This window comes from Scyliorhinus canicula, chromosome 2 (assembly GCF_902713615.1).
Source record: "Scyliorhinus canicula chromosome 2, sScyCan1.1, whole genome shotgun sequence".
Lineage (NCBI taxonomy): Eukaryota > Metazoa > Chordata > Chondrichthyes > Carcharhiniformes > Scyliorhinidae > Scyliorhinus > Scyliorhinus canicula.
The window spans coordinates 166,543,046-166,567,753 of NC_052147.1; the positions used below are offsets into that span (position 1 = coordinate 166,543,046).

The following is a 24,708-nucleotide window of genomic DNA, read 5'->3' on the forward strand; positions in this document are numbered from 1 at the left end:
GGCTGGAGTACTTTGTACAGTTCTGGGTCCCACTCTTGGAAGGATGTGAACAAATTGGAGAGAGTGCAGAAAGACGTGTAGAGAATGATTCCGGTGATGAAAATCTTCAGTAATGAGGATAGATAAGAGAGAATAGGGCTGTGCTCCCACTATCCAACAGCACTTTTCTGTTTTCTTTGGCCTCGGGGAAGTTTCACCCGCCGGGGCTGAACCAAGAGGAATTTCCTCACAGAAAGGCTATTTGCAGGTCATGGCATCTTGTCCGCCAGCTTACTCCCCTGCCCCACACTTTCAGATCTACTCCCACCCGTGTTTTTGACCCAACCCTCATCCATCCAATCTTGGGGAAGCTCCCTTCACACCTCAACCTGGCAAGCCCCACCTCAAACCGACTACTGCCAGTGGAAACCTGGCACCCAGCTACGCTGGCACTGCCAACCTGGCAGACTGGAAGTGCTACCTGGGTGGCATTGCCAGGGTTCCCAGCTGGCTATGATTAGGACACCGGCTGGCAGTGTCAATGTGCCCGGGTGCCAGGGGGAGTGCCAGGGTGCTACCCTGCCCTGGAGCCAACCATCTGGGATTTCCAAATCCGGGGAGGCCCTCGGGTGCTGTTACAACTGGTCAGTATGTGCGAATCAGCGCCCTGGCGTGGTCACCCAGGCACGGCCGGGTGTCCCGGGCACCTGGTGAATCCAGCATCCGAGTATTTAAATGAGCCATAAATGATTAGATCTGGCTCTCGTCGAGCGATGGCCCGAATTGGAGTTCGCGCGCGATATTACACCATGTGCCCGGATCCGCAGCGGGGTGCAATCGCGTCCTTAATCATTATTTGGGAGAATTGCGCCCGAAATCTGAATTAAAAAAATTAGTGGCTAGCAAAAATCTTCCATCTTCATTTATGGACATCATCATGTTAATCTGCACCTCAGCAAAAATTGACTCAAACAGAACAACAAATCCATTTACCATTGTATTGTCCCTGGATATAGTCATGTCAATGAGGAAAGCAACTGAAGCAGATGTTGTTTAATTTACATCGTGAAGAAGCTGGGTATATTTTGAAATAAGTTCTTGAAAATGGATTTTGTAACCATTGTTGTTTGAAAACAGGTAGAATGTAGAAAGGACGATGGAATCTCCCTCTTTGTTTTCACATGACAAATAAAATGAAGTGAAAGCAAAGTGAAGAGAATCAGTGACATGTCAAGCAACATGTCAAGTGATGTGTTTTGTTCTCTTTTTGCTGACGTTCAGCATCAAATTATTTGAATAACAAAGGAACAGAGCAGAGAGCATTTTGTACAGCGTATATATACCACACTGTACAATGTTTTGCCATGTTAAAGCGGTTACTCATCTAACTGTGAGCTCAAAATGGCAAAGGCAAGAATCAGTCTGTTTTTTACAGGATGTGAGAGTTTGTCATTACTATTTCAGCATTCACAAGTTTATTAATTTATCTTGTCTCTTTCCACAGATCATCTTTTACGAGGACAGGAACTTCCAGGGTCGGCACTATGAGTGCAGTAATGACTGTGCTGACCTGTCCCCTTACTTCAGCCGCTGTAACTCCATGCGTGTCATGAGTGACTGGTGGGTGATGTATGAGAGACCCAATTACATGGGATACCAGTATGTTCTTAGCAGGGGAGAATATCCTGACTACCAGCGCTGGATGGGATTCAATGACAACATCGGCTCATGTCGCACCTACCCATATGTAAGTTGGCTGTTTACTTCTTCTGCTCAGATGGAGATCAAGAACATGTTCGCAGGGCAAAGCATCTAGGTTTGGGGAGTTGGCCTGTTTTTTCACACGGGCTAGATTCTCCGCCTCGCTGTGCCACATTTCCGTTTCACCCCGTCGGCGAAATGCTCCGTTACGCCAGCTGGTCAATGGGGTTTCCCATTGTGGGGCTGCCCCATGCCATCGGGAAACCCCGAGCTGCCGATAAAATGGAGCATCCCACTGGCAGAGATTTAACAGTAAAGAGCTAGAGCTGAGGTTTACAGTTTTAAATCTGCATTGGTCGAAATTAGAAATCATTGCTCCTCATTGGGTCATCATTGGGTCATATCATTTTACAGGCACTGTGTTACCTTGTAAAACAGGGTTAGGGCTGCCTCAGTCCCAGCTTTGGGTGCTCAGAGAACACATTGATTGCACGGATTATAGTGGCTGTAGTGTTCTCAGCAGGTAACGCTGAGAAATTGCTTTTATGAAGAGTCTCCCTATTGTCCTAAGGACAATGTAGATACTTGTCTAATTCCACAATCAGATCCCACATCCTCACATACTTCCAACAACTTCATATCTCCCATTCTCTGTGTCCACTCTCATCCAGTCCTTACGCTCCCCACATCTTTAAACTGCCTCTGGAGGGTATTTGTGCATCAACTGTTAATGAGTGCTGATGCTGAATTTGGGCCTTAGATTGGCACGTGGCTGCCTCCAAGCCTGGGAACAAAAACTCGTTCAGTTTCTACCTCATAAATACAAATGTGTTGGAGACTATTAGCATTTGGCAATGATTGGATAATATATTTACATCAAATTTATTGCACAGAAACAGGTCGTTCAGTGCAATAATCATCAGTCATGTCCATGTGTTTATTCTCCACATTAATATTCTCCATCTCTCTTTGTTGAACACTGTGAGCAGGTCCTTGTTTCCCTTTTCTCCTCATGCAGTTACCTCACTGTAATGATATGTGTAGTACAAGTGTAGTAAAGGGTTAACATTTGATTTGATTTATTATTGTCACATGTATACAGTGAAATGTATTGTTTCTTGAATGCTGTACAAACAATGCATACTGTACATAGGTAAGGAAGGAGAGAATGTTACAGTTATAGCTAGGGTGTAGAGAAAAGATCAACTTAATACGAGGTAGGTCCATTCAAAAGTCCGATGGCAGTCGGGAAGAAGCTATTCTTGAGTCGGTTTGTACGTGACCTCAATCTTTGGTATCGTTTTCCAGACGGAAGAAGGTGGAAATGAGTATGTCTGTAGTGCCTGGGGTCGTAACTTCCGAAACAATGGGTAAATCAAACACTAGATGGCGTTACTAAGTTATTGTATATAAGGCAGCATTTCTTGGAATTCCAGGAGAACATAGAACATACAGTGCAGAAGGAGGTCATTCAGCCCATCAAGTCTGAAGCGGTCCACTTCAGCCCTCACTTCCACCCTATGCCGTACCCAATAACCCCATCTAACCTTTTTGGTCACTAAGGGCAACTTACATGGCCAATCTACCTAACCTGCACATCTTTTGACTATGGGTAGAAACCGGAGCACCCAGCGGAAACCCACGCAGACACGGGGAGAACGTGCAGATTTCGCACAGACAGTGGCTCAGCCGGGAATCGAACCTGGGACCCTGGCGCTGTGAAGCCACAGTGCTATCCACTTGTGCTACCATGCTGCCCGCCATGATGAGAAGCTGATGAGAGCAGAATGAGAATTTATTTTGGAGATATAGCATGAGGTCAAGTCATAGTTTAGTTTAATATTTAGACAGAATATTGATTATTCAGTATTATTAATTTAGAATGTATTCCTCAGTAAAGTGTGCGAACCTAATCAAGTTTAGTAGTGTAAAATAAATTTGTTTTTATTCCAACTTCTTATTTTTATATTCTTTGTCAACACTACTTATCTGTCTATCTTGGAGCAAAAGGCAAGAAATATAATACTCACTTCAACTTAAATGCACCATTAAAATATGTTCTATTTGTGTTAATAATTCTAGCGCCACATTGACTCATTAAGTTGTTCAACTCAAACTTTCTGAACGTCCCAACTCGAATAATTTATATTAAATACGCTTTTAGATCTGGAAAGAACTTATTGAATTGAGGTTTATAATATTGGATTAGACAGAGATCTGTTGGAAAGGAGCGATTAATGGAAATTGCTATTGTAACCTTGTGGACTATATCGTTGTTCTAACGTGTTTTTTTACGAGAGGCTAGATTTGTATGAAATATATGTCTCGATTTCAGTGAGTGCTGCATCGGGACTTCCAGTCCTACTTCACATCACATCAAAGAAGGACAGCACGGTAGCACAGTGGGTAGCACTGTTGTTTCACAGCTCCAGGATCCCAGGTTCAATTCCCAGCTTGGGTCACTGTCTGTGCAGAGTCTACACGTTCTCCCAGTATCTGCGTGGGTTTCCTCCGGATGATCCGGCGTCCTCCCACAAGTCCCGAAAGATGTGCTGTTAGGTAATTAAGACATTCTGAACAGGCACCGGACAAACACGTGAATGTGGCGACTCGGGCTTTTCACAGTAACTTCATGTCAGTGTTAATGTCAGCCTACTTGCGACAAGAAAAATTATAATTATTATTGGAGTCGCATAAAAGTGAGATCAGGGTCACAATATGAACCCAACAAAACTGAACTTTGCTGATCTAAAACCATTCTAATAATTTTTATTATTTCGTTACATTGCCATTCCCATAAAAACGTGAAGAAAAATTTAATGCATTCCAGACACTCTCAGAAATCACAGAATTTAAGGTTTCCATTGCATCACCCCATTATCTGGGAAGTTATCCTTACCTTCAGTCCACTTACACAATACATTAATGCTCAGTAGAAAGCTGTTATAACTCATGATGTACTGATTCCACAAACAGCTCAGGACATCGAGGTTGTCAGGTATTGTGAACTCTCATTTCCACTCTCATCATCCACATAGGAGGACAAGATAATATTAACCTGAAGAAAAATAAACTAAACGTTTACTCATCATAAGAAATGTTCTCTTGGGTCTCACATTGGATCTGACGAATAAATCCATTTTAACTGTATACAATTACACTCAATCTTAATCAGATGAAAATATAATCCAAACATCCCTGTTCATGTTATTCAATTGTCCCAGCTCTACTCTTTTTGATAAACTTTTAAGTATGTCCCTTCTAATCCATTATCTCCATTTTTATAGCCAGATTCAATTGTATAATTAATACCATCATCACAAATATGCTTTTCCCTCTATCACAGTACCGAGGTGGAAACTACAGAATGAGGATTTATGAGAGGCCTGACTTTGGAGGACAGATGATGGAATTCATGGATGACTGTCCATCTGTCTACGATCGTTTCCGTTACCGTGACATCCACTCCAGCCATGTGATGGACGGTTACTGGACCTTCTATGAACATCCCAACTACAGAGGCCGACAGTACTTCATGAGACCCGGTGAATACAAGAGATACAGTGACTGGGGCGGCTACAACTCAACTATCGGATCTTTCAGACGCATGAGGGATTTCTAGACTGTTCCTGACAAATATGATTTTGATTTTCTAACCTATGTGTCAGCAGAATAAATAATTTAACTGCTATTTCACTGAGTTGTTTTGTGTTTGGATAATGAGGGAAATTGTGTGTAGTTTTAAGCTATTGAATGGGATGGGTAGATAATATCTGAGACAATAGTTTCAGTGAAATGTCCAGGATGAGAAAAGGCAAATTTAGGGCAAATATGGGAAGTTCTTCCCATAATCCACCTTGTCTCATTTTCCATTCCATCGAATTGAATTTGAAAATTCCACACAAAGTCAGTTTGTGAAAACTATCATTAGATGAACAAATTTGATGATGAGGCAAACCTGACTCTCTGTGGCAAACCATGTATCCATGGAAACGGATATCTGTATTTCCTGTCAATGCCCCACTACCCTGCTAATTTGTCCACTGCCAAGTTAAGAAAGACGTGTATTTTGTATGCCTTCCACATCCATCGGATGTCCCAAAGGGCTTCACATCCAATGAAGTATTTTTGAGTTTTGTAGTCACTGTTGTAATGTAAGAAACACAGTGGCCAATTTGTCCACAGCAATTTCCCACTAACAGCAATGTGATTGGAAACGACAGGATAGGAATAAATAGGAACTTAGGAGCAGTAGTCCATTTAGCCCCATTGATTTCTTGGGACGGGAATTCCACAGACTAATTGGGTAGGATTCTTCATCCCGCCGCACCCGTTATCTGGTGTGGTGCACACCTGCCGGCAGCAAGATTCTCCGTCCCGCCAACCGGCCAATGGGTTTTCCCATTGTGGGCAACCAAACGCAGGCGGGAAATCTGTGGGCATGAGTGCGATGCCAAAAAAATGGAGGATCGCGCCGACGGAAAATCCAGTCAATGATCTTTGAAGGAAAACATTTCTCCTCATCTCAGCTATAAACATTACAAATCTTTCTCTTCAACATTTTTTGTGACATTGATTGAGGCGTAAATATTGAGAAGGGCACTGGGTTAAATTCAGCTGCTCTTCTTTAGAATAGTGCTACAGGATCTGTTATAGCCACTTCAAAGTGAAATCTGGGCCGTGGTTTAACATTGCATGTGACAATGCAGCACTCCCTCAGTACAATACCGAGGGAGGGATTCTCTAATTCTGGGGCTATGTCCCCACGCTAGCGTGAAAACCGGCGTCAATGACTCCGGCGTCAATGGCCCCCGAAAGTGAGGAATTCTCACCTTTCTAGGGGGCTAGGTTGCCGTCGGAGTGGTTCCCGTAGCTCCAGCCGGCGGCTACGGCCGGTGCGAGTGATTCTGGGCCGTGGGTTTAACATTGTATGTGACAATGCAGCACTCCCTCAGTACTACACTGAGGGCGGGATTCTCTAATTATGGGGCTATGTTCTGAGTGTCAGCCTGGATTGTTTGGCTGAAGTGTGGAAATAGGACCAAAACTCACAACCTCTGAGACAAAACTGTTCCATCTGAGCCAGGACTCGAATATCTTCCTTCCTTTGAGAAAGTTATGATTGAATCTGCTTCCACCCTTTCCGGTAGTGTGTTGATCATTTTCTGCATAAAAATCTATTCTCCTCAACTCCCTTCTCATTCTTTAGCCAATTACCTGTGCTGTCTGGTCCCACAAACTTCCTGCCACTGTAAACAGTTCATATTTGTTTCCTCTATCAAGGGGCTTCATGATTTTGAACACCTTTATTAAAATCTCCTTGAACTTTCTCCGCTCTCAGGAGAGACCAACTCAGCTTTCGAATGTCTCCATTTATGTCGTACTGACCAATAGCAGTTATATTTCAAGTTACCAATAACGGCCTGTAACGTCCTGCATCATTCGTGCCTACAGTCACTGGTCCACTCCACTTGCGGGGCGTGATGACCTGGAGGTGCGGCCGTTCAGACATGCGTGCTGGAAGTACGTGGTATTTAAACCCCCGGCCAATTTATTTTGACTGCTTGAGGTCCTGCGCTGCTGATTGAAACGTTGGTCTGCATCACTAACTTGGGTCATTTACCCAGATATTTGGTGACTTTTTACACCTTCGTATTTTGTTATGGGCCAGGATTTAGAGAACCCCAAAGTGTATCATGGAGTTCACCTGACTCACAACTTTAATAGATTGTGGTTATGGGAACCACACGGGCCACTCTACAGGTGTGATGCATCAGAGATCCACAGCACTTTTAAATTAAAACAATGTTTATTTACGAAACCAGTTAACATTTTATAAACCCACGCTAAACATCTTAACAACTGTCAATGCCAAAATGCCCCCAAAGAATACAGAACTCTATAGATACCCCTTAATAAATTCCCAAACAACATCCGGAAGACAAAATACCCTTTTTAACACAGAGATCAAGTTTAAATTCACTATTGAGAGCAGTCAGCACTTTGAAATCACCCAATTGATTTGGAGACAGTCTTTAGTTTGCAGAGAGATCCTTATTCAGCTCCTTGCTTTTCCTGCAGCTATCCAGCTCTCAAAACAAAACTAACACACCCTGGAGCAAACAGCCTAAAACGAAAGTAAAGTAGACAGACAGCCCAGCTCCACCCACACTCTGACATCACTGATAAACAACAATTTCTTAAACACTCATTTCTTAAAGGTACTCTCACATGACAATTTACACAGAGACTTTTCAGTCCAGCAAAGGCAGGAGACATCAGGAGACTCTTTTTTGGAGGTTAGCTATTATTCGTGTTTAACGTTTATAAATATGTTTGAAATGCAAATAGTAAGGAAGATACATGGGGCGAGATTCTCCATTCCTGGGGCTAGGTGTTGACACTGGGGCAGGATTCATGGACTTCCACAACAGCAAAAATGGCGGCGCACCTGGAGCAATTCAGCGACCGTGGAGGTGCTGGGACCGACACCACGTGGAACACGATTCCAATGAGAAATGGTGTGGGATTCGGCAGGTCCGTGATTAACACTCGCGAGGCTGACAAGCTGCAGCCACATATATACACAATACACTTCCCATGTGCACTCATCCCAGCCAACATGATGGCACTGGTTGCGCTGGAGTGCACCCATCCTGCTGATGGCTTGGCTGGCACCGGAGGGCGCCGAGGGGGGTGCCCTGCGGGGATACCCAGACGACCTGTGGCCCCAAATTCACAGTGGGCTGTCAGCGGCATGTGCAGCTGCATGGCTGCCTTGCAGGCCGCACCAATGATGCTCAGTGCCAGTCTACACCGACCCCACAGCCCACCTCCTGGCTACCCCCTGCTACTCCCCCGGCCCGGGCAGAAGCCCCTGGCAAGTGGCATGACTGTCAGCAATCTATTGTGATGTTGGATGCTTTCCGTAGTCCCCTTTCTCTCTCTCAGCAGCCAAGGGGCCTGTTTCACAATTTTACAAAGCGCAAGTGAAGCTCACAGTCGGGAATTCGCCCCAGTGGAGGCGGAGCATCGTGGAGGCCGTGGAAAATACCCGGTCGCCGGCTAGTGATATGCAAACAGCGTTTACTGTACATGCATTCTGGAATGCATTGACGTCACTGTCAAGGCACTGGTGCATTGCAATTTGGCGTGAAACCAGTGCCCGCCATGATTTCAATGTCAAAACCGATTCCCCGTCCAATCGCATTTCTCGATTCCACCATTGGCTGGAGAATCCCGCCCTTTTTTTTAAACTTTGGTTTGTCATAATTCTGTTAATTTCAATAAAAGTGTACTTTACAATATAAAGTGATTTTGATGTCACAGAAGGTGAAAGAATGATTTTTTTTTAAACTTTGGTTTGTCATGAGGATATTAATTCCATTTAAGGAACTATAATGGATACAATGCAGTGATCACACACTGATGGGTTTGATTGTCCACCTGAGTTACTCTGTGTTACTGGTCATGGGTTCTGTGGGTCCTTGTGATGAACGATCAATTGTACAAAGGCTAAGGTTGGATACAACTGTGGCTTTATTGCAGTAAGATGTGTGGCCTCCCACAGCAGCTGGCAAAATGGCTGCTGAATAGAGGACACACTCTTCCTAGTGGGCGGAGCCAGCGGGCAGAGGCTACCGGCGAACCTGTAGTACAGGTCCCACATTACATCACCTAATATAGGTGTAACAGTGGTTTACCACATTCACCCCCTGTTAAAAATGAGTCCGGTGGGGGTGGTGGAGAACTATATAGAGTAGTGAATTTATGTACAGTGTTTAATCAGGGAAAAGAAAAAAAATGTCCTTTGAAAGTCCGGTGCCAGTTAGAGATTCAACCGGTCTGGTGCCTGACGTTCCGCTGGGAGCGACGCAGTGGTGGCGGGAGTGTCCCGAAATCCTCTTCATCCTCTGGCGTGGGCAGGGTTAGGAGGGATGGTCCTGGTAGGGTTAATGTTGGGAGCGCCGGGGGAGGGGAAGGTGGTGCCAAGCTATATGGGTGGCACCTGCTGGTGCCAGGTCCCTGAGGGAGAGAGTATCTTGGCGGCCGTCGGGGTACGCCACATAGGCATACTGGGGGTTGGCATGGAGCAAGTACACCCTATCCACCAATGGTTCCACCTTGTGGAGTCGGACGTGCCTACGGAGTAGGACCGGCCCTGGAGCTGCGAGCCAGGTCGGGAGCGACACCTCGGATGTGGACTTCCTGGGGAAGGCAAAAAGACATTCATGGGGTGTGTTACTCGTAGGGGTGCACAGTGGTGACCAGATAGAGTGTAGTGCATCAGGGAGGACCTCCTGCCAGCGAGAGGCTGGGAGGTTCCTGGACCGTAGGGTCAGGATGACGGCCCTCCATATCTTCTCGTTCTCCCTCTCTACCTGCCCGTTTCCCCGGGGATTCTAGCTGGTCGTCCTGCTGGAGGCGATTCCCCTGCTGAGCTGGAACTGACGCAGCTCATCATGGGCAGTGAGTGAGGGGAAGCTCCATGAGGGGATACATGCGGTCGGGATCGGGCCCCATAACTCCGTTCTGGACCACAAAGCCGAGGATGGCTAAGCAGGTTGTGCTGAACACGCACTTCTCCTTGTTGTAGGTGAAGTTGAGGAGAGTGGCGGTGTGGAGGAATTTGGCAATGTTGGCGTCATGGTCCTGCTGATCATGGTCGCAGATGGTGACATTGTCTAGGTATGGGAAGGTAGCCCGCAAACTGTACCGGTCGACCATTCGGTCCATCTCCCATTGGAAGACCGAGACCCCGTTAGTGACGCCAAAGGGAACCCTGAGGAAGTGATAGATACGACCGTCCGCCTCGAAAACAGTGTGTGGACGTTCAGATTTACGAATGGGGACCTGGTGATAGGCGGATTTTTTTTTCATAGTATTTACAGTGCAGAAGAAGGCCATTCGGACCATCGAGTCTGCACTGGCTCTTGGAAAGAACACCCTACCAAAGATCAACACCTCCACCCTATCCCCATCACCCAGTAACCCTACCCAACACTAAGGGCAATTTTGGACACTAAGGGCAATTTATCATGGCCAATCCACCTAACCTGCACATCTTTGGACTGTGGGAGGAAACCGGAGCACCCGGAGGAAACCCACGCACACACGGGGAGGGTGTGCAGACTCCGCACAGACAGTGACCCAAGCCGGAATAGAACCTGGGACCCTGGAGCTGTGAAGCAATTATGCTAACCACCATGCTACCGTGCTGCCCATTTGAGGTCTATCGTTGAGATGACCCGGTATTGCGCAATCTGATTGACCATATCAGATATGCGTGGGAGGGGGTACGCGTCGATCTGCGTGTACCGATTGATATTCTGGCTGTTGGCTACGACCATTCTGTGTTTATCCCCAGTTTTAACGACTACCACTTGGGCTCTCCAGGGGCTGTTGCTGGCCTCGATAATGCCTTACCGAAGCAACCGCTGGACCTCGGACCTGATGTGTTGGGTATGATGGGTCTGCGAGGACTGCATTTATCAGAGCAAAGAGGGAGAGAGGCTACCAACACTTGTAGAAGTACAACTCTAGTTTATTTAGCTATGAGCTGTTAAACATGCTTGCACTGGGGGTTGACACTATGTTAGGTTGACTGGAGACCTGAGGCTAACCTGACCAGACTATACTGCTAGCACATGGTAGATGTTCGTGTTGCTGATAATGGGCTCTGGCTGTCTCAAAGGCTGCATCCCAAGAGAACGAGAAAACTAGTGCCCTCTGGCTTTATAGTGGCCGTGTCCTGTCTGTGTTGTGTGTGTTGATTGGTCTTTCAGTGTGTCAGTCAGTGTCTGTCTATGCACCATCATATACTTGTGTGTATATTATGATAGGACCTGATGAAGGTCTTGTCCTGTGTGCTGTACCGTCTGCTCCTGGAGCGACGGGTTTGCAACGCGGAGTTAGATTGTCAAAGAGGAAGTGTGGGTCGACCTTTAGGGTCGCGGGGTCGCACACAGTGAGGGGTGGTAGGGGCCCGCTGAATTTGAGGGTAAGGCTCTGGAGATTGCACTGGACGTCCAGGCCTAGTACTAGTGCAGCGCAGAGATTAGGAAGAACGTAGAGGTGGAAGCCGCTGAATTCTACGCCCTGCACCGTGAGTGTGACCGTGCAGAACCCCCGGATCGCGACGGAATGGGATCCGGAGGCCAGGAAGATTCTTTGGTTGGTGGGGTGGACCGACAGTGAGCAGCGCCTTACCGAATCCGGGTGGATGAAGCTTTCGGTGCTCCCGGAGTCCAGCAGGCAAGAGGTCACGTGACCGTTGATTCTCACACTGGTCACAGCGGTGGCCAGGTTGTGCGGACGAGACTGGTTGATCGTCACTGAGGCGTGCTGCGGTCAGTCGTCGCTGGCATCAGAAGATGGAGAGTGTGGGGGGCCCCAGGTCGTGGAATGTTGTCGGCGTCCATGCCCCGTGGGGAAGACAAGATGGCGGCGCCTGACGATCCTGCAGGGGACAAAATGGCGGCGCCCATGTGCCGCATGTTGCGTGGGCTGGACAACATGTGGAGCCCATTGGCCGCATGTTGCAGGGGATGGACAAGATGGCGGCATCCATGGGCCGCACGTGGACTTAGGGGGGAAGATGGCGGCGCCCACTGGCCACGCGTGGCCCCGGGAGGTGAAGATGGCGGCGCCCTCTGGCTGCGCGTCGTCTGGGGAGGTGAAGATGGGGGTGCCCACTGGCCGTGCGTGGTCTGGGATGAAGATGGCAGCACCCATTGTGTGTAGGTCAGGGGGGAGGGGGCGGTAGCGGCCACTGCGCGGGCCTGGAACACCGCGGTGAAGTGCCGCTTTTTGCCGAAAGCCTTGTGAATGGTAGTGCGGGCCGGGCAGCGTTGGTCGGGGTGCTTCTGATGGCTGCAGAAGTTAACAGTGGGGACCCCGCGGGGTGCGCGGATTGGTGTGTGGTGCAGGCGTACTAGCTGGCTCAAGCCCCGGCTGGGGCGGCCATCTGTGGGGTCCACGAGGGATAGGAGGGATGGGCCGCACGGCCGGAGGGGTAGGCCTGAGCATTACTGAGGTGACCGTCATGGAGAGTGCTAGCTTTTTAGTCTCAGCTAGGTCGAGCGTTGCCCCGTCTAGCATTCTTTGGCATATGAGGTCCGACCCAATCACCATTACAAACGCATCCCGCATAAGAAGGTTGGAATATTCGCTGGCTGTAACGGCCTGACAGTCACAGTCCCGGACGAGTGGGACGAGTCTTCTATGGAATCACCAGGGAGTTGAGAGCGAGTGGCGAGTACGTGCCTGGCGAAGAGTGTGTTCGTTTTCTGTGCGTAGTTTTCTTTGAGGAGCGCCATGGCGTCCGCATAGTTCGGGGCATCCTGGATCAGTGGAAACAAGTTGGAGATCAGCCTTAAGTACAGGATCTGTATCTTCTGAGCCTCCGTTGGAGGGGTGGTCGCTGAGTTGATCTTGGCCTCAAAGCAAGCTAGCCAGTGATTAAAGTTCTTTTTGGCATCGCTTGATTGCGGATCCAGCTGCAGGCGATCCGGCTTGATTCAGAGGTCCACCTTTTAGAAAGTCTTACTGCAATAAATTTTTAATTTTTTTTATTTAAAAAATAAATAAATTTAGAGTACCCAATTCATTTTTTTCAATTAAGGTACAATTTAGCGTGGCCAATCCACCTACCTTGCGCATATTTTTGGGTTGTGGGGGCGAAACCCAAGCAAACACGGGGAGAATGTGCAAACTCCACACGGACAGTGACCCAGAGCCGGGATCGAACCTGGGACCTCTGCGCCGTAAGGAAGCAGGGCTAATCCACTGCGCCACCGTGCTGCCCTTTACTGCAATAAATTGATGCACATCAATTGTACAAAGACTAAGGTTGGATACAACTGTGGCTTTACTGCATTAAGATGTGTGGCCTCCCACAGCAGCTGGCAAAATAGCTGCTGAATAGAGGACACGCATATTTATACTCCTCCTACTGGGCGGAGCCAGCAGGCAGGGGCTACCGGCGAACCAGTAGTACAGGCCCTACCTTACATCACCTAATACAGGTGTAACAGTGGTTTACCACACCTTGCACGGCTGATCAGCCCGGTCCGAGAGCATCTTCAATCACTCTTTGGGCGGGGGTTTCCAAAAGTTGGCATCGGTCTTTGGGTGCAAAGCTGCGGATATTCCTTTCTCAGGCTCCTTTTCCAGGCCTTGACGTTACATTTCTTGAGGTAAACCTAAAAGATGTCTTTGAAGAACTTCCTTTGTTCTCCTCTTGTTTGCGATTCTTCCTTGTGTTGGATGGCAGTCGGGACTTTAACATCCGAAGTTTCTGGTCGGCCCAGCAGAGTTGGTTTTGGATGATCATGGCCTCGCTACTGGTGCTATTGACTCCTTCAAGAACACTAATGTTAGCATGCCTGTCAACCCAGTTGAATTAGAGGTAAATCATGTTTGGAATTTGCAATGAATTTTAAGCTGAGTTGTTTGCTCGTCTCCATGATGTAATGTTCATCCTTAGAAGCCTCAGTGATTACTTCAAATGGTTTAACAAAGGTTAATGCATTCGTTGATAAATGCAAGCCTCCTGTACGCTAATGTGAACTATCTGTCTGGCTCTAGTTGTTCCTCCAAATGGACGTTCACAAATGTGCTTTCAGCTCCTTCTTCCAGATCATTAATGTATATTGTAAAATGTTGTGGTCCCAGCACCGACCCCTGAGGCACACCACTAGTCACCGGCTGCCATCCTGAAAAAGATCTTTTCATCCCAACTCTCTGCCTTCTGCCAGTCAGCCAATCCTCTATCTATTCCAGGATCTTACCCTTAACACCATGAGCTCATAACTTATTTAACAGTCTCCCATGCGGCACGTTGTCAAAGGCCTTCTGGAAATCTAAATAAATCACATCCACTGGTTCTCCTATGTCTAACTGCCTTGTTACTTCCTCAAATAACTCGAACAGATTTGTCAGACATGACCTCCCTTCGATAAAGGCATGTTGACTTAGTCCTATTTTATCGTGTGCTTCCAAGTATTTTCCAATCTCTCTTTAATAATGGACTCTGAAATCTTACCAATGACTGATGGCAGGCTAACCTGCCTATCATTTCCCATCTACTGCCTCCCTTCCTTCTTAAACACCAATGCTACATTAGCCATTTTCCAGTCCTCTGGGACCCTCCCTGCCTCCAGTGATTCCTGGAATATCACCACCAATACCTCCACAGTCTGCTGAGCTATCTTTTTTTCGAACTCTGTCATGTAGTCCATCCGGTTCAGGTGATTGATCCACTTTCAGACCTTTCAGTTTCCCCAGAACCTTCTCCTTAGTGATTGCCGCTGCACTGGAGCTCTGGCATCTCACAGGTGTCTTCCACCATGAAGGCTGATGCAAAGTAACTATTCAGTTCCTCTGCCATTTCTCTATTTCCTATTATTACTTCTCCAGCCACATTATCCAGTGGTCCATGTGAACAGCCTACACGAAACTGACATCTTGGAGAAGTTGAATCCAGATGAGAAGCACCAATAGGTCAACGATACATCAGATCATCCAAAGGGTCTTGGTATCATAAAGGTCAAAGATACATTAGATAGTACAAAGGATATTGATGGTATAATGGTTGAAAATGAATCTGACAAGCCAAAAGGAATTGATCTTGAGCGCACAAAAAGTATCTACGGACGACAGAATTTACACAAAGGCACAAATGTGAAACCAAAGGACATCTAAACAACACATTGCAATTCAATTTCAAGAAAGTGTTTGAACTTGCAGTCACACTGGACACACCATACAGTATGGAAAGCAATCCAGATGGCAACCGGGCGAGGGACTGCAGGACAGTGTGTAAAAACCAGCTACCACTCGAGATACACAGGCGAATGCATGTCTAGATCATACCAAGTTCGTGCGTGATGGTACAAATGCCAGGAAGAACAGGACATTGTTTAGACAAAAAAGAAGTCATGCCAATGAATTTAATGAGTTGGTATTTGCTCAAAGGCCATTAACCAAACCAGGTTTTAGGGCAAAGTACACAGGAAATTGACACCAGAAACAAAGAAAAAAGACCAGGTCAGATAACAAAAACGATTCAACCAGTTGAATACCTGACCGATTTGAGCTGATGACTTGTTGGTTATGTACCACACTTTCACAGTAAAGACTGAGTACGGACTCAATTTGTGGACGAAAGAAAGTTAAAAAATTGTTAACTACTGTCCAACATCAGTACTCAATTACATGTAAAGAACATACGATGCTCTTACTATACAAAGGTTTGTAGAAATCTCCAAATATCTTTTTTAAAAAGGTGTATGTAATGAGATGCATATTGACTGGTATGTAAAAAGTTAACAAGTCAATGATAATGTTTCCTACCACTAGAGGGAACCACAAAATAATCATATATATATCATGTGACTTTGGGGATTCTGGGAGTGAGGAGTTGGAAGGCATCTGGAAGAGTGCCAGGCCGAGGAGTAGTTTTACTTGAGAAATCTGTAGTTAGAGATAGCATAGTTTAATATAGAAACCGTCTACTTTAGGAATGTGCACACATCTTAATATGTGTTCCATCGACAGCCCCATTTAATTTTGGGAAACTAGCAATCCTGTAGAATATGATGACATCTCCTTCATCTTCACAGGGATGTGTGAAAAATGATAAGCTCCAAAGCCTTATGATCAATTGCATTAATTACCTGGTGACTGTAGATCCTGACGGCATTCTGTGAAATGTTACATAAGCCACTAATGCCATGTTAAATGGAACCAGAGGCTAAAATATTCAGCGTTGTTGTGTGTTTCATTTCCACTGTTAAACAGTGCAGTAGTTAGATTTCGGTTCAGGTCTTCTTTCAACATTTCAATAAGGCTTTCCCTTGCATTCTTGCTGAAGTGCAGCCACCTGAAACACATCTCGTTTGACACCATTTCATATGATGTCCTTTGTTTGTACACTCCTAGGAGGGGTAATTGATTCAGTTACTCGCCTGACGAAAATGATGTCAGAGTCTTCTCTCACGATCCCTGCGCATACGTTCACAAAGTTTAACAAGCAAAGCTATGAATGTGATACCCCAGCAGAGGTGGAGCATGGCTACAAATTTTGAATCAGCACTGGATTCTGCAATATCTGTCAGAGAGATAATTCACAGTACCTTACGGGAGGCTTGCATACAGTGGCGGACTGGACAGGGTGTCAGCTTGCCCGATGGCAAGCGGGCCCCTGATGAAGTGGGTCCCCTATATCAAATGAAAATGCAATAAAGAAACAAATACAGACGACTGTTTTAGTCATAAAAAGGAATAAGAAAAAAAAGAGAACAGGACACAAATAAGCAGTGCATGAAAAGGAACGAAGCAGGGGAGGTAGTGGAATGATGTGGAATAGGGGGGCCTGGGTCGGGCATAATTAAGGAAATTCCATGTTTTCAGCAAGAGTGTGTGAATTTAAAGATAAAGTTACAATTCGTGATTTGAGATGGTCGGCAACTTCAAAGGATATCAAGCAGTAGTCTTGGTTCAGCCGGTACATATGGTCCGGGGCCCGGAGAGCCAAGAAGGGGCCCGTGAATCTCTGAAAGGGCCCTTAAAAATTATAATTAATTAGATAAATAAATCTCCAACTTCTTTCCTGAAATTTGTATTCTAACTTAATAAAATATAATTGTTATTAAAAAGAGCAATACCAAATAAAACTGCAATAAAGAAACAAACAAATAATCACTCAGTGTATGAAGGAACGAAGCAGTGTTAAACGGATGTGAAAAGGAGTGGGGGGGGGGGACTGGTTCACCCGGGTCGGACATAGATGGAAATCCACGTTTTCAGCAAGAGTGTTTGAATTTAAAAATAAAGTTACAGTTCGTGATTTGAGATGGTCGGCAACTTGAAAGGATATCAAGCAGTCCATAGAGTCGTGAGGTCACCGAAAAGGAGAAGCAGTACCTTTGACCGTGAATCATGAGGTCAACGATATTGAAGTGATAAGCCATGATCGGTAAACTCAAAGGGTTGCGACTTGTAACACTACACTGGTATCAAACTGGACATGTTAACTTTGGCCGTGGGACCATTCTTAATGTCTTACTATAGTCGGACCAAACTTCTAAGTTTCAACAGTTGTCTCAGTTGCTTTCTGGTGTGAACACTGGACAGTGGATTGTCTCCTCTTCTGAAGCTGCATAGGCCACAGTAGTATTGACTAATGAACATAGCCTATTGAAGTGTAAGTAAGTTATTTTATATTTTTTATCAAGTAGAGGTTTATCTGGCATTCCTTCAAGTTATTCTTGCAATCATCAATATTCATTTTTCCCAATGTAGGCTATTTTTAATTAAGTTTTTATTTCAGGAATATTACCCCTATCAGCATGGAAAAGAAAAAGCATAAATCTGGGTCACTAAAACGCAAAGAACGAAAAGAAGCAGAAAGGAAGGAATCAGCCAAGCGATGCAGGCCTATTTCAGAGTTTATAATACTACAAGCACAATCCACATCAATATCCAGTTCTGCAACAAATAATGAAGAAGCAAGAAACAATGCTCATGGTGATGATGCAATGACATGCGAGTTACAAGAACAGAGAAGAGCTACTTTGAATGTAGAGACAAATACAAGTGCATCCATTACTAATTAACCCAGGCCCAATATTTCTTCTGGCTTCCTTGTTCCGGTATCTGTACTGCCTGTAGTTGCAACATCTGAACACATAGCTTCAACTAGTGACAGGGAATCAGATATTCCTTCGAGCATAAATAACTTGGTTTCTGAAGCACATCCTGTAAATGAACCTACGCAAGAAAATGAAAGATCAATTACTGGAATCTTCCAATATCCATCACGAGCAAAGCTAAAACAGTTTTTTGCTGAACATCCATTTCAGCCACTTGATGATCTGCCATTTGATGCTCGTTTGTATGAGAGGAAAATTATGAATGACTCAGTCCCAAGAAAATGGCTAAGATATAACAAAGAAAATAGATGCTTATATTGTTCATACTGCTTAGCCGTTGAGTTTCCCAACACTTGGAATCCATCACCCTTTGTACGTGGCTTTAGTGACTACAGGCGTATTAGCCAGAGCTTGACTTTACATGAATCGACAACAACACATGTCAGAAATGCTCAGCAATCTATCAGTGTGGTTAATGATGGCACCTTAGATACATTTTTTGCAGCATCACTAATTAAAAGTAAAAGAAGAAGTATTGAAGCAGAGAAGTATTGTCATAAGGATTATAGACATCATAAAGATGTTAGGCAAGCAAGCACTTCCTTTTCGAGGTCACAGAAATGAATCGGCCTACACTCTAGATAATGAGGTTCTGAATCATGGCAATTTTTTAGCTACAGTGCAGTTGATGGCAAAATATGACCCCATTATGGCAGCTCACGTTTCTGCAGTGCAAAACAAGTCTAAACAAAGAATCAAACGATTAGAGCAACAAGGAAAGGCTCAAAGTAAAGGCTGTGGTGGACTTGTTACATACCTGAGTAAAACAACTATAAACATGTTAATCAAAATTATGAAGAATATGATACATGAAAGCATTAGTCACGAAGTTTCTCAAGCAAAATATTATTCTATTCAGGTTGATTCAACACAAGATAATTCATCCATCGATCAGTTTAGCATTATTATTTGGTCTGTGCTTAAAGGTATTATCTGTGAGCGACTACTTTCAGTTGTGCCAAGTAATGATGGTACAGGACAGGGACTTTTTGATCTATTGATTGAAACATTACAGCATCTTAAAATTGACCCCCAAAAATGTTTATCTGATAGCACAGATGGCACTGCAAGCTACCATGGCCAGTATAATGGTTTACAAAGTAAAATTGCTGATGTGGCTGATCAACTTGTTCATATATGGTGCTATGCCCATGTCTTGAATTTGGTGATAACTGAAACAACAAAATGTTGTGTGCCTGCAGTTTCTTTTTTCAATTTGCTCCAGAATATAGCAACTTTTGTGAAAGCATCAGACAAGATAATGGCTGTATGGATAGAAGTTGTTGGAAAACATCCTGGACAAGAAAAAATGAAATGATTAAAGCTAATTGGTGAGACCAGATGGTGAGGAAAATCCAATGCAGCAACAACTATATTTGGACGTTTTGATGATGCCGCTGCCAGTACTTTCGTAAATCTATTGACATGCTTATCAATGATACAAGATTCAGAAAAGTTTGATGCAAAAAAAACATGAAGCAAATGTTTTACTTCAAAGTCTTCTAAAGTTTGAAACCATATTGACAATATGAAATATATACTTACTTGTATATATTTGAAACTACAACCCCGTTATCAAGTTATCTACAGACAAGTGGTTTAGATATGTTTACTGCATGGAGTTTGGTAGATTCAGCTACAACAAAGTTGAAGGAACAGACAAGAACATTTGATAATGTTCACAGCAAGGCTTTGGAATTTGTAAATAAATGTAATGACAGGATTTCATGGATGAAAATCAAACATTGGAAATTGATGCGTTGGAAACAGCATTGCCAGTTAAGAGGCAGAGGAAGAAGAAGAGAATGGCAGATGAGCTTATTGATGATGAAAGAAATTCCTCACATTCTCTAGCTGATTTTCGAGTAAATGTGTTTAACCTAATAATGGATTGCATTGTCCAGTTACTAGAATCACGCTTTGTACAACACAAACAGTTGTATAAAGATTTGTCCTGCTTGGACCCAGCAAAGTTTAAAACTATTGCAGAGAAGTGCCTTGAAGGTGAAGCATTGGAAGGTATTATTAATCTGTTTTCACAAATCAGCAAAGATCAAGTAATATTGGAATTGTTTTATTTTGCTTCAAACTTTGATGTATTAAAGCTCTTGCTTAATGATGGTGAGACTATGGATTCCAGTTGCAACAATTGTAAAATTTGCAGCACTTGCCCATCGTGTGTACTAGAAATTCTGGCATCCAACAGACTTCATGACAAGGCATATGATAACCTTTATGAACTTTATAAAGTCATCTGCACGCTATCAGTTACTCAAGTCCAATGTGAGAGGACATTTTCAAAGCTAAAGATCACAAAGACAAGGTTACGAAATTTGCTGTCTGAGGAGAATTTGGAATCATACATGTTGCTATCCATTGAAAAGGAATTGTTAGATGAATTGGATGCAGAAGCAATTATTGGCAGATTCGCACAATCATCTAGCGAACACAAACGGTTGCTCTTAATACAGTGGACTGCATGCAATGCTCTATTGTGCTTTTGAACTATCTGTTAATGTGTAAATTGTGCAGTAAAGTATTAAAAAAATCAACCAATTACTTAAAATTTTAAAAATAAATAAAAAATTCAATTATAACATTCTGTATTTACATTTGGTATCTACTGCCAGTAATATGTACAGTACATGTACACTGTCATTAGTAAGAAATACACATTTTTTCCACAAAAATGTTTTCCTTTTTTCCATATGTATTTTTTGAAAATTTTATTTATTCGTTATGAAAATTAACTGATAGCATTGTAGTTGTGGGTGGGCCCCCTTTGTCTCCTGGCAACCAATATTTTTAGACCCAGTCTGCCACTGTTCACCTGCATTCAGAGGGCCCGAAATCTGGCACAAATTAAGAGGCCAAAGAAAAGCTGGTTGAAAATGCGACAAGTGTATCAGAGGAAGGAGCTTCATTCTCTATACAACCAGTGCTATAGTCAATCTATTAACGCACAGGTAATGTAGTTAAGTAAGAAGATTGTCCAGTCACTTCTCACCTGAATGAGCTCAGAAAATACATGCCCTGCATGTTGAAGTCAGAATACTGGGTTGAAGACAGAATTGGATATTTAAGTGGCTGTCTCGGCAATGTTTGTATGTACCAGTGAAATGGTCACTGTTCAAACCATCTCACAGACATATGCGATGAAAGTCTCAGAAAGTATTCGGGCAATGGTTTTTTTATGTTTAAGAAGCCAAGAAAATAAATATTTTGATGTAATGAGGATGGTTAATGACAGAAGTGTCGAGGAGTGGAAGTAATCACATGAATGCCATTATTTTAAAGACATTGACAACCCATCACCTGGAGTGCACGTTTCAAATCATTAACATCCTAGTCACTTCACTTTCACTTTTTGGGTTCCAATCGAAATTGTAAGGAACCTTCATGCTTATTCCCTTTATTCCCCCTTTCTTTTACTTTGCTGTCCATATTTTGATCCACAGAAGATTAATGGACATGTATCTTTAAGACAAGCAACATGTGTCTTTAGTTCAGTAGAAGAATCTAGAGGTTTAAGGAGAGATCATTTGTTGGTTTAAACTGGAGCTGCAGACATTTAGGCACCAGTGAGAGATGTGGGTTAGGATTCGGTTTGATTGCTTTGCCGGTGACCAATGAATTGGTCCAAAGGGCTGTGCTCTGCATGGTTACAGGTGGTGATTGAATATTATCCCACTGGTATGCAGTTCAGAGTCCCAGTCCCAAATTTTCAGTTTTGATTTTGTCAGCACAGAGAAAAGATCCAGTTTGCTAACCCCAAAATGCTCCTATATGCACTGTGTGCGTGTTTGAGTGGGTAGGTGGGGTGGGTCCAGGGGGATGGGGGGGTGAGAGAATGTATTGCTATAACTACAGAGGCAAGTTAAAGTGGGAATTCGGGCATTAGCTAACAGGTAACCAGTTGTATTTTCTGCCTCAGCTCCTCGTCACTAACAAGGGGAAGCTATTTTTAAGTGCTTCCTCACCACTCACTCCAGTCAACATACAAGCATGGCAGCGCGCAGACCTGCTCCTCGCTTTTGTGATGCCGACCAGGCCAAGCTTCTCAACGCTGTGAATGAGAGGCTTGACATCCCGTTCTTCCGAGGAGGTTGGACGACGAGCGGCAGGGTCACCAATTCTGCCTGGCAGGCAGTGGCAGCTGCTCTTAGTTCAGGCAGCAGGACAAGGAGGTGCTCCCTCCAATGTCAGAAGAAAACTAACGACCCCCAACGAGCTGCAAAGATCCGTTCCCACCTCACTCCTGGTATCAGGTCCACCTGCCACGCAGCAAATTCCCAAACCCACTCCCCACCACCAACAGATCACTATGTCTTGAAAAAAAATGCTTGAAATACCCAGAGAAATTAGATAATCTCCTGTTGACAGTACAAGCTGTAGCAAGATCAGCAGAGGATTGGCACCGGCCCAGTTTTTCTGGAGGATCAGTCCACACATTTGCTGCTTCTCTATTTTTTCATTTTACTGATAATCACAAACCTGAGATCACTGTGGTGAGATATTGTGCAGGTGCCCACCGGATACGTCACACTGCTTTGAGCAGTTTCTGTCAAGAATTCGAAATAAGTGATTTAAACAAGATGACAGTGTAATAGAGAGTATTTATTATGTTGACAACTGATTCAATAAATTAAGATCATATTTTACAATGAAAAACTAGAAATCCCTCATTCGCCTGAAAGATCCGATAGTTGAGTTGTAGCCGCCCCAGTCACTGTATCTCCTGTATTCACCGGGTCTCATGAAGTACTGTCGGCCTCTGTAGTTGGGATGTTCATAGAAGTTCCAGTAACCGTCCATCACATGGCAGGAGTGGATGTCACGGTAACGGAAACGATCCTGGACAGATGGGCAGTCATCCATGAATTCCATCATCTGTCCTCCAAAGTCAGGCCTCTCATAAATTCTCATTCTGTAGTTTCCACCTCGGTACTGTAATAGAAAACAGATTATATTAATTATTAAATAATTAATATACATTTGTTATATGCAGTAAAAGAGAAACATTGTGAAGGAAGGAATATCATGGAGCCCAGATGATGAGATCAACAATGAGAACAAAGCTGAGATAATTTGTTAACGTCGATTCAAGAGGTTAATTATCTTTTAGACTTGTTACCAACAAGCAGCTCCTATCTAATTTTAAACAGTTAATCAGTGATGTGTGTGTAAGAGTGCACAGGGCTGATATTAGTTGGTGCACACAGACAGAGGTTTATCAATATCAGTAATAATCTGTATATATTTCTGTTTCCTATTGTGATCAGCTTGTTTCTCTGTTTCTCTGTGTGGGAACAGCTTTCTCTTTCCTAGAAAGTATTAAACATTTACAATAAGATACAGTGAGTACGCATATGTCTGTCACCACATTGTTGCCAATCATGTCTCAGTCTATCTGCAGATGGCCTTATTATTTTCGGCAATGTAAATGCATCAATATGAATTTCAGTTCTAAATATTTGATTAATCGACAATAAATATATCTAATTACACCAGATTTTGCAATAGAGTGCCGACATGACACCCAGACGTAACCCCAGCTTGCATAACCAATACATTAAGGTCCATCTCACACAACTTAACAGTGTCTGAAAAATTATAAAATTAACTTAAGGCAGTGACCGAAAGACATGCCAGTGGATTGGTAAGTCAGGCTGGATGTTTGACAGGGAGACAATTCATGACCTGTTAACCACCAGTGGCCTGATGACTCTTCAGAGCTGATGTGCATAAAGTCAAATGTTCAGCACACTGATCATTTTCTAAGGCTCAGTATGGATATAAAATATAAATCACCAAAAGCAACTTACATATGGGTAGGTACGACATGACCTGATATTGTCATTGAATCCCATCCAGCGCTGGTAGTCAGGATATTCTCCCCTGCTCAGAACATACTGGTATCCCATGTAATTGGGTTTCTCATACATCACCCACCAGTCACTCTCAACACGGACGGAGTTACAGCGGCTGAAGTAAGGGGACAGGTCAGCACAGTCACTGCTGCACTCATAGTGCCGACCCTGGAAGTTCCTGTCCTCGTAAAAGATAATCTGTGGAAAAAGTCACAGGTTTGTAAATTAATAACTTGTCCATCTAGACTACGAAGAATTCTAATATAATATATAAATTCTGATTGATCCTTGCCTTCCCCATTTTGAGCTCAGAGTTTTAGCTTAGCAACTGACTATGTTTCACCACTTCACAGTTTGGTATTTATATGTTGGACAGAATTGCCTCCCTGGACTGTACTTTTGTTATTTTAATGATTGCAATAGTTTGAACTCAGCACAAAACA

At 44.1% G+C, this 24,708-nt stretch overlaps 2 protein-coding genes across 3 annotated transcripts in view; one reads left to right on the forward strand and one right to left on the reverse strand.

Annotated features, from left to right (window-relative positions):
* Nucleotides 1-1,290: 1,290 nt before the first annotated feature.
* Nucleotides 1,291-24,708, forward strand: part of LOC119961377 (gamma-crystallin S-1-like) — a 67,727-nt gene continuing 44,309 nt past the window's right edge. Inside the window, exons 1-3 of one of the 2 annotated variants that reach the window (XM_038788765.1) lie at nucleotides 1,291-1,389; nucleotides 1,484-1,726; nucleotides 5,027-5,359. In XM_038788765.1, the coding sequence (XP_038644693.1) occupies nucleotides 1,381-1,389; nucleotides 1,484-1,726; nucleotides 5,027-5,302 (528 nt within the window). In that variant the 5' untranslated portion in view covers nucleotides 1,291-1,380 and the 3' untranslated portion in view covers nucleotides 5,303-5,359. Of the gene's footprint in view, nucleotides 1,390-1,483; nucleotides 1,727-5,026; nucleotides 5,360-24,708 lie in introns of those variants that run through there. The other variant, XM_038788773.1, reaches the window with a different exon arrangement.
* Nucleotides 22,992-24,629, reverse strand: LOC119961555 (gamma-crystallin S-1-like). The gene is made up of 3 exons (XM_038788887.1): nucleotides 24,558-24,629; nucleotides 24,221-24,463; nucleotides 22,992-23,342 (listed from the first exon to the last, which is right to left on the reverse strand). Exons 1-3 carry the CDS (start codon nucleotides 24,564-24,566, stop codon nucleotides 23,067-23,069), a joined length of 528 nt encoding a protein of 175 aa, XP_038644815.1. The 5' UTR covers nucleotides 24,567-24,629; the 3' UTR covers nucleotides 22,992-23,066.

Excerpts from the sequence above, each read along its gene's own strand:
- LOC119961555 (XM_038788887.1), bottom strand. Across the intron at positions 23,343-24,220 it reads CATGTCGTACCTACCCATAT|TACCGAGGTGGAAACTACAG; the intron begins GTAAGTTGCTTT and ends TTTCTATTACAG.